The 15,131-nt window shown below is 40.7% G+C and overlaps 2 protein-coding genes across 5 annotated transcripts in view; both read right to left on the bottom strand.

The window, feature by feature from the left end:
- Positions 1–13,958, bottom strand: part of LOC115741023 (disease resistance protein RPV1-like) — a 36,959-nt gene extending 23,001 nt beyond the window's left edge. Inside the window, exons 1-4 of the mRNA XM_048277430.1 lie at positions 13,282–13,958; positions 12,100–13,177; positions 9,901–10,185; positions 7,791–9,744 (exon numbers count right to left, since the gene is read on the bottom strand). Of these exons, the coding sequence (XP_048133387.1) occupies positions 8,272–9,744; positions 9,901–10,185; positions 12,100–13,177; positions 13,282–13,907 (3,462 nt within the window). The 5' untranslated portion in view covers positions 13,908–13,958 and the 3' untranslated portion in view covers positions 7,791–8,271. The remainder of the gene's footprint in view (positions 1–7,790; positions 9,745–9,900; positions 10,186–12,099; positions 13,178–13,281) is intronic.
- Positions 1–14,640, bottom strand: part of LOC125314630 (disease resistance protein RPV1-like) — a 40,809-nt gene extending 26,169 nt beyond the window's left edge. For all 4 annotated transcript variants that reach the window (XR_007198103.1, XM_048277426.1, XM_048277427.1 and 1 more), the window contains exons 1-3: positions 14,391–14,640; positions 14,113–14,230; positions 4,594–4,604 (exon numbers count right to left, since the gene is read on the bottom strand). Coding sequence is in view for 3 of the 4 variants with exons in the window: in XM_048277426.1 (XP_048133383.1) it covers positions 4,594–4,604; positions 14,113–14,230; positions 14,391–14,525 (264 nt within the window). In the remaining variant the exon portion in view is untranslated. The remainder of the gene's footprint in view (positions 1–4,593; positions 4,605–14,112; positions 14,231–14,390) is intronic.
- Between the last annotated feature and the right edge of the window lie 491 nt (positions 14,641–15,131).

Genomic DNA, 15,131 nt, shown 5'->3' with positions numbered 1-15,131 from the left:
TCATGCTCAAAGTACAATGAGATATACACACGTGGTTACATGCACAAAGCTTATCCACCGGACTTTGGATATATTAACAGAGTGATTAGTCATCAAATTCACATCAATCATGATACTCAACAGTCATCAGAGAATCACCCAATAATAATCATCCATTAATAAATAATTAACAATTGATTAATTATCCCGACCATAATTAATTAATCCAACTTAATTAATTAACTCATTCCATTTAATTAGTCTAGGTACCGATTAATTGTCGCCATAATGATTAATTGATCCGACTTCGGGCAAATAATTCGATCACAATTTAGCTAAATATAACCGGCACGGTCAATTATTTTAATCGACAAATAACAACAATTAATCTAATCTTTAAATGCGCTTAATGTCCCAATCAGAGTTTAGGGGTTAACTCCCAAACTAATTGATTTTCAGTAACGACTCGGGCACGTGGGCGATGACCACGACAATGGCAAGGTTCGTGGATCTGAGCCATGCATGGTCACAGTTCGGGTCGGGCCTCTTTTCACTGTTTCGGATGGGGTCAGCTCAATGGTTTCGGGTCAGGTTTGCGGATCGGGTCGGGCGCGGTACGGTTTGGGTCGAGGTCGGATCAGTTCAGTGCTCTGGTGGGGTCAGGTTTTCGGGCAAGAGGACTTCGGTTTGGGCTTGATCAGTGGCACCGGTAGGGTTGGACGGGTCGGGTTTCGGGTTCACGAGCAGCAGGACTCCGGGTCGGGTCTAGTCAGTGGCTCGGGAGGGCAGACCGGTGGGGCTGGCGTTGGGTTGGGGGGTGTGGGGTGGTCTTGGGCTGCCGATTTCAGGCGGCAACAGGGTCGAACAGTGGCTGGAGTGAGTCGAGTGGAAGCTCGGGTGGCGCGGTGAGGTCGGGGTTCTCGGGCTGGCTGAGCACGGCGGGACTAGCTCGCGTTGGCTAGCGGCTGGTGGGCGACGACGTGACGGCGGATCGGCGAGGCAAGGCGAGGTGGCGGTGGCGGCTAAGCGTGGCGGTCTGGTGGTGTGGCGTCGGGAGCTGGGATGACCAGGCGGCCGCGGGGCTCGGCTCGGGGTCGGTGCAGGGAATGGCGGATCGACGGCGCGACAGTCGGGACGAGCTCGGCGCGGCGGTTACAGGGTGGTGGGTGGTGGTGGCGTCGGGCGAAGTGAGCAGGAGGGACGGTCGCGCGAGCAACAGAACGAATAAAAAGGAAGAAGAAGAAGAGAGTACCAGGAGTTGTCGTCGCGGTCAACAAGAGGAAAGACAGAGAGAGAGAGTCACGTGGGGGAAAGGGAAACTTGTGGGGAAAGGGTGATGAGGTAAGCGGTGATGTCAGCATAAGAAAAGTCGGGGTGACATTGGGCGGCTGAAGATTAGAGATAAGAGGGGGGCCACAGCAAATTTCAAAATTTAAAGTTTTTGTTCTACGTAAATAAAATCTAAGGGCAATTTAGTAATTTAACAAAATGGGTACCAGTTGCCCATTTAACTCAGTCGACTGAGGGTAAAATTGGGATTTTCATATTTAGGCTCCGTTTGTTTCAAGGAAAATATTTTTCCGGAAAATATTTTCCCCAATTTCCGGTGTTTGGGGGGCGGAAAATGAGCTGTCAACGGAAAATATTTTCCGGTCAACAAAAAAAACCTTCTAAAACTAAGGAAAATGATTTCCTCATTTTGAGAAGAGGAAAATATTTTCCACACTTTTCATTCCTCCTCTCTTTCAACTATTTTTTTTAATTATTTTTTTGCTTTCTTTTCGTTTTTTATTTATTTTTTCAAAATTCAAAAATTTTATTTTTTACTTTTCGGATAAAATTTATTTTTTAATTACTTTCTTTATTTTTTTCTTTTTTCATCTTTTTTCTTTTTTAATATTCCTTCTTTTCCCTCGGCTGATCGCCAGCCACGACCACGCCCGATGGCTCCGACCTCAAGCAAGGAAAGCTATTGCGAGGAACAGAACCGTGACGTCCGTCCCGAACTCCTTGTGCTCCACGTGGAGCTCGGAGGTGGACTCGACGCGCAGGATGATGGCGGCCTTCCCGGTCTTGAGGCTCACCGCCCCGACGTAATTGACGTCGACGAGTGGGTCGGCAAGGCATTCGACGGCCGATTCCGGGTAGCCGTCGAGGGTGGCCTCCCGGAGGAGTTGCGAGACCTCCGCGGCGCAATCCACAGGGACCACCCGCTTCCCGGTGAACGCCGATAGCATCGCGGGCCGAGGTGGCGCTAGAGCTCCGAGCACCATCGCCTCATGCTTCCTTTGCGCAACGCCTCTCTCCTTCGGGGTTTCTCTCTCTATCTCTAGAAACGCGAGCTAGAGAGAGGGGACTTCAAAAGAAGTGAGCGCCAAAGTCTATTTTGAAGAAAAAAATAAGACCAATTTTCCTTATCAAACGGCGGAAAATATTTTCTAGAACTTTTTCAAGTTTTGCCAAACATCGGAAAAGGAAGTCATTTTCCTGGAAAATGACTTCCCGGAAAACATTCTCCGAGAAGGTCATATTTCCCACGAAACAAACGGAGCATTAGGGTTTAGTCGGGATTAGGTTCAAGTACGAAGGGTCTCGGTACTACGAGACGACGTTGTCGCGACCTAAAAATCGGGTTTCTAGGCTAATGGATTATTAGGTTAATTATTTAACTAACCTAACTCGGACTCTCCCAAGTCCATACCAAATCGCAACTTAACATGCAAAGATATTTGAATTGGAGTCGCCACTAATCATTTTTGGTAGGTCGATTAGAAACCTAAGTAAATTAGCGGGAGAACTAAATTACTTCTACGAACCAGAGATTCTAAGTCCGGGGACTTGATTACGCTAGATTACTCTAACGCCCTTTCGGTACCATTTTATTTCATGAAAAATTTTTGTCGGGCAACATTAATTGATTTTAACCTAAGTCACTAACAAAGGTTATCATGCAATTGCACAATTAATTGAACATCCGGAAGTCGAGGTAATTGCAGAAAGCATACGCCAAGACAAATTGTTCTCACTTTTGAATTTTTTCTTTTTTAATGGGATAAAGACTAACCTATATGCAATGCATGAATTTAATCTAAGATGCAAATGAATTAAATTAAATGCAAGGAAATCCTAAGCATGCATATGAAATTAATTTAATTAACTACATGACTAACGTAGATGACATGCAATTAAATGAAACTAATGTACAAATGATGTTACGGTCTAATTAAATTGACTACATGATGTAAAGATCGAAACATACAACATGCAAATTCTAAATGATCTAAATCTAGCATGCAAATGACATGGCAAGCTTATTTTATTTTTATTTTTTTTTATTTTCGGATTAATGAATGACCCTAAATAAAACTATGGCTAAAGATAATTATCTTACATATTTTAAGGTTCAGATTTGCCTAATCCCTAACATATTAAAGAAAAATTATTTTAGACATGAAAATCAATGCAAATATGCATGTTCTATCCTAGAATGCGAACCTACGTTAACCTATTCTAAAATTAAATTAACGTGCAAATATCTACATGATTTTAATGCAATTTTTATCTAAAATGAAATGCAATATCTTTTAGAATTTTAAATATCACGCAAGAGCATATTCATTCTAAAGATATTATACCGATCAAATCAATCAAGAAAGTGGATATCTCAACCGATTTTTGAAAACATTTCGCAAATATCTGAATCCAATCTTTAATCCGTAATCTTACGGTTAACGATTGCATTCAAATCCTTGCTCGTGGCAAGTTGCGGATTAGGAAATTTTCCTAATCGATCACATTTTGAAAGATTTTTGATATCTTGTCTCGAAAGTCGCTTAAGGCCATATATTCCTCGGAACTTTAGGCGCAAGCGACCATGTATTATGCACGAGGTTTATTATTAAATTATTTGAGCTAAAATAAAATAAAATAAAATAAGATATGATGATGCTTCAAAAAAAATCGCTTGACTTAAAGATTGGGAGTGTGCCGAATTTTAATGCACAATATTGCCCTATTCACAAGGGGTCACATTTTAAAAGATATGCACGAGAATATTCCACATGATAATCGTAACATTCACAGAGATATAATCGGAATTCAAATAATTTAAATAAAGTAACAGATTTCACCAATATTCCAAGTATAAGATTTGTTACCTAATTTGATGAATGCGATTGCCAAATTTGAACAAATTCTCGATGAATCAAGGATCACCTCGGAACCAGCGAACTCACGATGGTCGACGTCGGTTCACGATCTGTGATGGTGCTTGCGGGCTGACCGTGATCAGGATCGGCTTCAAAGTGTGGCACTATGAAGAAATAAAACGTAGCGAAGGACCTTATGAAACACTGAAGAAAGCTGCAGAATATTGACCAAAAGCAAACGTGAATGTATTTTGCTTTTTTTTTTTTCGTGTGCAAATCTTGCAGCAATAAAACAAGTCTCCACTGATGGCTCCTTGGTTTTTGTCTCCTTGTTGTAATTGTGGTCCTTCACAGTTCGCACGCACGCCCTCACCAGAATCGTTGGTCAAACCTGCTGAAAATTGAATGATCACCTGGGATGCTTCTCCTCAGGGGCGACCGTGACTTGACTGAAGAAGATTGGTGCAATCACAGAGACAGATGGTAATAGCTTGCGGTTCTGTTCCGCAAAACTGAAGCACCAGTGACAGCACGAGCAGGGGCGACGTCAGGGCTACAACAGGCGGTGTCGGGGGCGGGGACTGGTCGCCGGAGGGAGGCCACTAACGGTGGCTGTAACGGGGAGTCAAGGATGGATCCCCGAAGCCTCTCCCTTGCTTTTCTCACGTTCTCTCTCTCAATCTCACATGTGGCTCCCCCGAACCAAGCCCCTCCCTCTACACAATAACACCACCTGACAGTTTATTGATGGTCCCTTTTCTGCACTCATCTCCCCTTTTTTCCTCTCCTGAACGAAGACTCTCCCTCACCCTTCTCTCTCTCGCCCGAGAAAACTCTCAACGTGGCTGTGCGAAAAAATTGTGCGGCCTCCCCTCCCTTGAACGTGCGCTAAGTTGTCTTATTTATAGGCACATGAAACCTAAAAATAATCGTTGTAACGATCGTATCTTTTCGGTTTCGCAAAATATTCTGACCTAACTGAATAGATCCGTTCAAATATTTTTGTTCCAAAAAATCAATTCTGATTTTCGCGTGATCTCTTTGCAAACCGACAAATCCGATCAAATCTCCTTGTGTAACAACTTCTCTGCCCACTTCCTCTTTCTCTGCCCACTTAGTCCAATATGTTTTATCTCGTTCATCGTCGATCGAATGCAACTACATGCATGCTATATAAGAATAAAATAAAATAAAATGAACTAAGTGCAAACTACATGCAAGATGATTTAATTATTTTTTGTAAGGACTAAAGTTAATCCCTAATTTTTATGCAAAGGTTAAGGACTAAAAAGGATGACCAAAATTTAGGTGTCAACAGACGTTTGACTATTTTAACTTGACTTTTTCTGACCGACGTTTCCGAACAATCAATCATCATCTCTTAAATCCTCAAAATTCAAATTTATTTTTCACGCTGGAATTTAGAATTTTTTTTACGGACGTCAAAATTCCAGGACGTCATAGGGTCGTCGGCTTCTGCCGAGGCGCCGACGGCCCCTAAGGCAACCACAAGCGGGAGCGTAGTCCTCCCAACGTTTCCTCTTATATATATATGCTCATGATCGGTTGGAATATTTAGTCGGCCGACGTGATGAGGCCCTTATTTGAAACATGCATAATCACTTTGGGCTCTTGAAACAAAGATGGTGCTTCATGACTTATTTGTAGTAAGGACCATTTTAAGCCCTTATTTGAGTTTTAACAAAAAATAAAAAATAAAAAAAACCCCTCTTATTTGAGAAAATGAGGGCGCTTCGGGCCCTTAATTGAAAATTTCCCTAATTCTTATGTAAATGGTAAACAATCGGCAGAAGAAAAAGGATTATTGTTCTTATGAATGTGGTGCTAATGATAGATATCATTGGGCATATGTGGCCCAATGAGGACAATTAGGATCTTATGGGAGAACTACTAGTACTAACACGTATTCTTAGTTACAAACACAATATGTTTGCAATCCTTATATGCATGTTAATACATAATATAAAGTACAATTTACGAGCAACAATCATGATATTTAAAAAAAAAAATTGTAAGTAAGATATCCGAAGTTTTGAGGAAAAGTACCTTCCTTAAAAAAAAAAGAAAAAAAAAGAAGTTGCTAAGTACCATCACACCCAAAATAAGGGACATTCCTAGCCAAGGCCGTAGCTGGTCACTCCCACGGTCTTCTCTTATTTAATAGGTTTAACTTCCAATTACATTCCATTGCAGTAGCATCTGTAATAAAGTATTGTAATCTGATTAAGCAATAGTTCAAGAAAAGATGGACATTCATGGATCCAGATTAGTTCTCAAATATTCCAGGAGTGAATTAAAGTACCTGTTTTCATTCATCTAATGGAAATTTCCCTTTCATCAAGCACGATGCGGCACAATCGGCTTAAAGAACGTCCATATTGCATCCATATCTCGGATATTTGGTTCAGATCTCCCACCATTGCCAAAATTATAGTGAAGCTCCTGGTCATTTAAAGTATCAGGCGCATGAGAAATTGTCATCGCCAAATGAAGAACAAACATAAGGATGCAGATTCGATATGATGAACATGTGAGATGGATATAGGCACCACAAAAAACATGAAAGATCATGATCGCCGCATGATTCCTAATGGAGTTTTCATCGTGCAGGATGTTACTTTTGACTGGATCAAGTCCATGAATCCACCCTTAGATTGAGCAATCTATGTATTAGCATCCCCATTGACAAACAAAGTTGAACATAGATTTATGGAGATTCATCATCTCAACATCGGTGTCCTTGATTGGAGAAAAGTAAAAAATTTTATGATGGTGTCTCCAGCGGCGTATCAATCCATGGCAGAATAAGTGCACCTAAGCTACTACAAATGCAACCAAAACCACATAGACATGAGTAGTTTCCATGATAAGTCAATCGTTAGAAGTGTTATTCCACAATGGCTGAAGGAGGGGATTCAACAGGGGTTACATACATGCAGTCTACCCCTAACTAGTAGCTAGCTTAAGCTTTTAGATGGAACTTTTCCTAACAAGTAAATGGAGTTCTTTTTTATTTCGCATGAATGAACGAGAGAAATGCATAATAAACATCCTGTGCTCTAGGAAAGCAACGCAGTTGATTTATGGATGTCCTTCATGTTTCTTGTTTGGATCTGACACTGTTATTTACAATACAGTGAACGTTCTCTGTTTTTTTTTAAAGCCTCTGAGGCGTAGACATTGTCATCACCAAACAATGACCGAACTGAAGGAACAAATTGCGAATGATATAACGGTAAAGATTTGCAAGATGATTCGTAAAGGCATGAAGTAAAACAAGGAAAGAGTGGCTACATGATTTCTACGGGGTTATCTACCGTTGATAATAATGCTTTCAGCATGATCAAGGCCATATGTCTTCCCTCGGGAGAGCAATCTTCATGTTGGCATATCAAATGATCAACAAAGTATTTATACATCCATGGAGATTCATCATCTTGACATTAATGTCCATGGCAAAATAACGAATCACTAAAACGCAATCAATAACCGCTTATGCACGAGCAGTTTCCAGAATCCTTCTGCATAAATGGCACAACCACATAGCGAAAGAGCACGAACTTCAATAGAAGTAGGAGACAAGTACTAATTTACGTACACAAGCGCACATTGGTACCATGTCGAGGATGAAGGATCTCTTACTATTTGACTGAAGACATCTAATACACCTTTGGAGTCATCCTGATCTTTTCTGTTCTCATCATGACCACAAGCCAGACAACACTGAAGCATTACATATTACTTGCTCCAACAACTTCCCCCAGCTCCTGGATTTAAGACGGAGAATCATAACACATCAAAGAAGATCCCTATGCAAACTAAAAATACCAATGAAAGCGGGTAATCTCAGCAGAAAAGCGGCAGCTTACCTGCTACATTTACATTTAGAAGCAGACTTTAGCAATCTCCAGAACCAGATCTTTTTCGTGGTGCCACACTTTCAAATCTTCTTCACAATTCTTTCATGCAGTGCAGTGTCCTAAACCTAATCTTTTTGGTGTCGCTCTCATCAAATTGCATCCCCTGTATCCAGTACTGTCAAATGTAAAACCTAACTTTGACCTGTGAACCTTAGTCAGCTTTTTACTGCTCTTTCCCTCAGGAATGAAAGTATCCAGTACTATCAAGTGGCCGGTCGCGCGCTGGAGACTCTGGTGATTTGTGGCTGGCGCCCATCCCAATCAAAGCGCTCCAGGGATACTATATTAAGGATGAGGATTTCAACTAACCTTGGGCAATCCTTTACAATCAATTGCCTCAGATGCTCCGAATTTGAAAGATTCAGTCGTTCAATGTGCTTCCGCCCAGAGATATTCAGCACTTCCAGGGATCTCAAATTTTCGAAGCCTAATATCACATGGAGATTATCCGCCTTTTTAAAATTGAAGCTGCGCGAGTCCGAGGAACTCACCGACTCTAAATCGTCAAAGCTGTTGAGGTTGGACAAGTCTGTGCTTGTGGATAGGTTCAACTTTCTTAGGGATGTTAAAGCTTCCAGACCATCCAGCTCCTTCAGCCCATTGCATTGCAAGAGCTCTAACTCCGACAAGGATTTCCACTTGGGAAGAATCGACAACTTTTTCAAATTGGGGCAGCTCCGAACGCGGAGCTTCTGTATGCAGGAGGGAAGCTCTGGGATGCTTCGAAGAGACGTGCAAGAGTGAAGGGTGAGCTCCTTCAGATGCATTAGGTGAGAGAACGACTGCAGCTCGCCGCTCCAGCAGGTGAGCTGCAGGGATGATAAGCGGGAAGGAGGTTCTGGCAGTGACTGAAGCTGCACACAGCCAAGTAAATCAAGGTCCTCGAGAGAAGAAAGCTCATGGAAGTTCTCCGGCAAGCCAGAAATCTTTGCTCCACCTAAACGAAGGGTCTTTAGAGAAGACAATCCATTTACTTCTCGAGGAATTTGTCCTTCCAGCTTACGGCAGCCTGAGGCATGCAACTCTTCCAGGCTTTTCAATTCTCCAATGGCGATTGGCAACTTTTTAATCGTACTATGGGAAATCCTCAGAATTTTCAATTTCTTCAATTCCCCCATGGATTCAGGTAGTTCGTCAATAATTGTATGCGACAAGTCCAGCTCAACCAACTCTCCCAAATTCCCAATTGAAGAAGGGATCTCTCTCAGCTTGTTGCATCTCTCCAACGACAAGTGCTGCAATTTTCCTTGGGCCTGGAAGGAGACCGCAAATCCTTGCAAGCTTACACAAGCCTTCAAGTTGAGGGTTGACAAACTTAACAGATCGCTTATTGAGTCATCAACTCGAGCCAGGAGACGACAACCCACGGCACTAAGCGTCTTCAGCTTCCCCAGAGATCCTATCCATGGAGGGATTTCTTGTACATCAGTCTCGTCTAGGGCCAGTTCCTCCAATGCTTTTAGCTTGCCCAATTGCTCGGGTAACACCTTGAGAATCCCACAGTACCTCAAGTTCAAGGAAACGAGGCGCTCGAGCTTCCCAATGGAAGGGTCGATTACCTCCAAGTTCTCGCAACTTTCCAGGATTAGCATCTCTAAATTCTCAAATGCAGAGAGATCAGGGGTGCTCTTCAAGTCTAAGCACTGCGAAAGATTGAGAACTTTCAACCTCTCCGCCTACAGGAAAGAGGCATTTTCCAAGGTTAGATGTTGGAAACAGAATGAACCTCTCCGTCCACAACAGGAAAGAAACATGTTCCCAGATTAGCTGTTGGAATATAGAATAATTCATCAATGAAATGTAACAAAAGAGATAACGTTCCTGATCTTTACCGTGATTGAAGTCCATCCTCCCCAATTTTCGCTAATAGAACCACCTGATAAATTGAGTATCACTAATTTCTCCAAATGAACATTGGTCGCGGTGAAAGAATCGGGACAACTCTTCCACTCTAGCCATCTTAATTCAGAAAGTGAATCCTCGTAATCTCCATCAAATTTGACTTTACTCAGACGAAGGAATTTCAGGTAAGGCATTTTCTTAAAGCTTTTTCGCTTCATGAACATGCTTGAGCCATTTTCGTCCAGATGTAATGCCTCAACATTTGTATTTTCCTTCTACAAAAAGCCAACAAGAAGAAAAAAAAAACAAAAATTGAGGGTAAGTAAATATCGACACAGGGCATTTCCTCATCTTGACATGAATAAAGTGTAATTACATAAGGAATAGCACACCACCCAACCGCCTTTTGTGAGCGTACGTTTCCATGTTATTGCGGCCAATGAATGCATTTCCTCCACACTTACAAGAGTATATGTGATGACTACACAATCATGTAATATATCAATTTTCACTTGTATGCCACAAATTATTTCTTTTCCAATAGACGGCTTTTGTGCAGTCCAAGCATTGTCTTTTCCATTGGATATTCAAGCTTGAAAAGATCAACACTAATCCTAAGATGGCCCAACTAGTCGATCAGCCATCATTCAACTTGCGCCAATTGAAAGATTTCAATTATCAAGCAGGTAGTCTTCTATCTATTGGAGTTTCTATTTTCATCCCAACAGTTTTACTTTTCTTACTTATATCATAATGTCATTTGAATTTTTGCATCATTTGCAAAAGAGCCGACAATGAAAAAGATTGATTGCTTCTTTCACCTTTTTGGATGCGACATAGCATAGTGAGTTTTAGTACACATGATTGCAAAACCAAAAGTATTGTCTCATGGAATGGAATAGAGTGAGATTGTAAGTCAATAAATAGGAAAGCAAGGTAGAATAGCCTTATGTTGTTGCATCAGGTGTCGAACTACTGTGAGTTTTCACCTTTCATATGAATAAACACGATCGATCCAGGTATACAGGCAAAGCTCATAATTAAACCAAAACCTTCACTTACTCTATGGTTAATGTATCTTTCTGACCAAAAAAAAGAAAAATAGTTAATGTATCTTGAACTGCCTTCTTACATTATTATATTATGACATTTGTTAATTTGACTCTTGGTCTAAGCGGCAATAGAAGAAAAGCTAAATTCGCAATCAAAAAATAGAATTTGAATATTTTAAGTGTATTGTTCCCATTAGTGACAAGATACATAAGAATTTTCCAAATTAATTGTAGAGTGAGAGTCATCCAAATTACCTAGTGTTTTTTCAAGTTAGAAACTAATGCAATTATAATTATACATTTCTAGATTATTCAACAAAATTGATGGATTTCAAGGTGCTTTTTCAATTATGATGATAACATTCCCTGGGTAATACAATTAAAACCAAATTTTTTATTTTCTTTGTATCATGAGTTTGTATTATCATATTGCATTTCCGTTGGAAAAATGCATAACATATGCTAGAAAACAAATTGAAGAAATTATTTAGAGATATGAAATCAAGCACATAAGATCTTAGTACTTAATATTGAATAAATTCTTAAGTCGATAGCCAATAGTTATTAGGTGCAAATAATTTAACTGAAATCTTTCTTTTCTTTTTTTTTGGCCATAAAGTAGAACCTGCATATATTGGATGATGGTCAATGATAAAGTTCATGTTATTTGGTCAAAAAAATATAAGTTAATCAGAATTAAATTTTAGAAAACTTTTTCATGCATTTTGTAGCATTTTACGATATTATCATAATTAAATGATATTTGAATAAGGAAAATTTCAAACCTGGGCGATCCTAGGATCTTCAACTTGCAATATAGCAAGGAGAAGTACCAAAATTGCTAGAAAATGATGTTAGGACAGCAAAAGAGCAATATAGGTGGAGCTAATAATACACAATTTATAATACCCCTTTTCTGAGCCTCATAATTATCATCAGGAGATGACCTGTGGAATTGCCACCAGCGCAAACTTTTCATGAACAAACGGCCAAAAGTGGATGCAGCTTTTACCAAGATAATGCTAACAACATGTTAACACTTACAAAAGATCTAGAGTAAAAGAACAATAAGAATAATAATATGAGGAACTACCATTAGAGAATATGGGAGAGGCCAAAAGTAGACATGATTGTTACCTCGCTTCGTTGAACTGTTATGGCTTCCTCGTCCCATAGTCTGCTACGTTTCCAAAGCTTTTTATGTGCTGGACGGGCGATAGCTCTGCCTAGAACTCTTAAGTGATCATGCATTCTCAACTCATTGTTATCATCATCAATTATTAACGAAAGTTCTATCATTCTTTTGAATCCGGAATCAACGCGATAATGGAGATCCTTCCACAGGTAGGCGACAATTCTTTTGTCAATTCCAATGAAAAAGCATGCTATGTCTAGAAACATTTGCCGTTCCTCATATCCTAATGAATCGTAACTTATCCTCAACTTTTGTTGTACATCGATATGAGGCACCTTCTTCAATTTCTCCAGCGTCTCTGTCCATATGCTTTTATCTTTTCTATTGAGAAATGAACCCATAATCATCAGAGCTAAGGGAATCCCTCCTGTGGTGGCAACAATATCACTAGAAAGAGCAATGAGTTCTATTGGAGTTTGTTCTCCTTTGAATGCATATTTCCTAAACAGAACCAAAGCGTCTTGCATGTTCATTTCTGTGAGTTCATACCCTTTGTATTCAGGCTTCAATAGAAACTTATCTCGACATGTAATAATGATCCGACTCCCCGACTTGAATTCACAACCTCCAATCAAATTATCAAGATGGTCTTGACTATCCACATCGTCAAGAAGAATAAGTACCTTCTTTTCTTTACATTTACGTCTAATCATTTCAATCCCAGAATCATGCACTCTACCTTTTGTTATATGTGATGCCAGTAGAGATTGGACATACTCCATACCCTTGCTTTTAATTGTTTCTCTAATATCATTGAGACAGCTGTGGCAATTAAATTTATCAAAAAGCTCTTTATAGATGAATGTGGCCAGAGTCGTCTTACCGATGCCGCCAATCCCATAAATCACAATAATTTGAGTTTCCATAGAAGTTTCCGGAGAAGCAATATCAGCCAAATTCATAACCCTAGCCACATGATCATCAATTCCAACCAAGTCCTTGGGAAAAGACGGAGGGAAATCATGTTGCTGTCTGAGCACTATTGCTTCTATGAGTTCTTTTACTAATTTCCCTTCATACCTGTAAAACAACACAACAGATGAGAACTTATTAATGGCTCCACAAAACAAGGATTAAGGATGATAAATAGAAATATACTTCTTCCGACAGGGTAAACGACGTACCCGCTATAATCCTCTAATTTGTATACTTTATTTTTAACTACTTTTTGGAGCGCTGCCTTCGCTTTTCCCTCGAACTCTTCGTCAAACCTATGCTTCTCGCGTCGGAAGGCTTCTCCAAATTTCCCCGTCATGGTTTTCACATGATCGGTTTTCACATTGTAAAGCACGGGCAAGACTATTTGACCTGTGCGTTCATGGCACTCCATTATCTCAATGAGCTCGATGAGGCACCATTTACTACCAGCATAATCTTCTGAGATGACTGGGATTGAAATCTTAGAACGCTTGATTGCATCGAGAAGATTATCACCAATTGGCTGGCCAATGCGGAGCTTGTCATCATCTCTGAACACGAAGTCTGAATGGTGCAGGCTCATGTCTACGAGTCTATGGTAGAGGTGATCGATGAAGCCTTTGCGAGTATCAGCGCCTCTAAAGCTCAAGAACACGTAGTAATTATTTCCTAAAACAGAGGTGTAGTAGGAAGCAGATAGCTCAGAATCACTTTGTTTTCCAGTATCCTCGTCTTGTGAGCGAGGGATGGTCCTCTGATTCTTCTTTGTAACAATGAAGTACCCAGCCACAAAGATAAGAACGGGCGTGAGATAATGCCAGAAAGGTGTCATTTTGTTCTTTCAAGGTGAGGGAAAGCACAGACAGCGAATTACACAAGGGGAGAGAGAGAGAGAGAGAGAGAGAGAGAGAGAGAGAGAGAGAGCTTGAAATTCACCTGTTGCTGTTGATCCGACGTCTCCTGCCCAATGCCGTCAGAAGCAGGTGGGCCATAATCACATCTTTCTGTTGAGGTTGAGGAACTGGAGGCTCCAGGGATGGACGAACTCGAAGCTTCAATCAATTTAGCTTGCTTGGGTTGTCGATCTTCCATTGCAGGTTCCAAGGAATCAAAGGGGGCCTTTCCTTTTGCTCTTTCATGGCGGGGGGAAAGTACCTTGTCAACCAGGAAAGATTACTCAACTATTATGTATAATGAATCTCCCAAAGCGAGATTCATTTAGTAACAGAGGTGACGAAAGGGCCAGAGTTCTCTCTCTCGTGTACACGCACAAACAATGAATTACACAAGGAGAGAGAGAGAGCTCGAAATTCACCTGTTGCTGTTGATCCGACGTCTCCTGCCCGATGTCGTCGGAAGCAGGTGGCCCGGAATCACTTCTTTCTGTTGAGGTGGAGGAACTAGAGGCTCCAGGGACGGACAAACTCGATTGCTTGGGTTGATCTTCCATTGCAGTGCACTCTCTCTCTCTCTCTCTCTCTCTCTCAGAGACTCGATTACTACTGATAGGTTTGAGCAGGAAAATGATTACTGGATTATCTCTTTGCCAAATTTATAGCGTCGCTGGTGAAGAGGAAGAAGGGAAAGCAGGAGGCAAGACATGATTACTCGACTATTCTGTATATTTTAATGTCTAACAGTACGTTGGTCGTTTCGTATATTCCACGCGTTCGCACTTGGAATGAGGATGCCTTCGAATTGACTCAAAACAACTCCCTCAGCCAGCCATTGCCTTCCTGGAGTCCACACTCCGCGTCCTCATTGGTTCCTACCCACGGGACTTTCTTAGCAATAACAGTTTTTCGGTGGCTATGAAAATAAAGGTAGCATGAGGTATAAGATAAAATTTTGTATCTCGATTTCTCTATATTATTTTTATATTTTATTTTGTTGTGATTATGCACTAAATCCTACCACAAAATAGACTGTCGGTCACTCAAAAACTATTATATAAACACAATTTTTTTGTTTTGTTCTCACATATACACTAGATGGGTGAATCATTTATCGATTATATTGTAGTAAGTCTCTTTTGGCCACAACATTAAAATTTTAT

Source organism: Rhodamnia argentea, chromosome 4, assembly GCF_020921035.1.
Source record: "Rhodamnia argentea isolate NSW1041297 chromosome 4, ASM2092103v1, whole genome shotgun sequence".
In the NCBI taxonomy this organism is placed as follows: Eukaryota; Viridiplantae; Streptophyta; class Magnoliopsida; order Myrtales; family Myrtaceae; genus Rhodamnia; species Rhodamnia argentea.
Note: the sequence above shows the minus strand (reverse complement) of the source record. Positions and strands in the feature narration are given on the sequence as shown.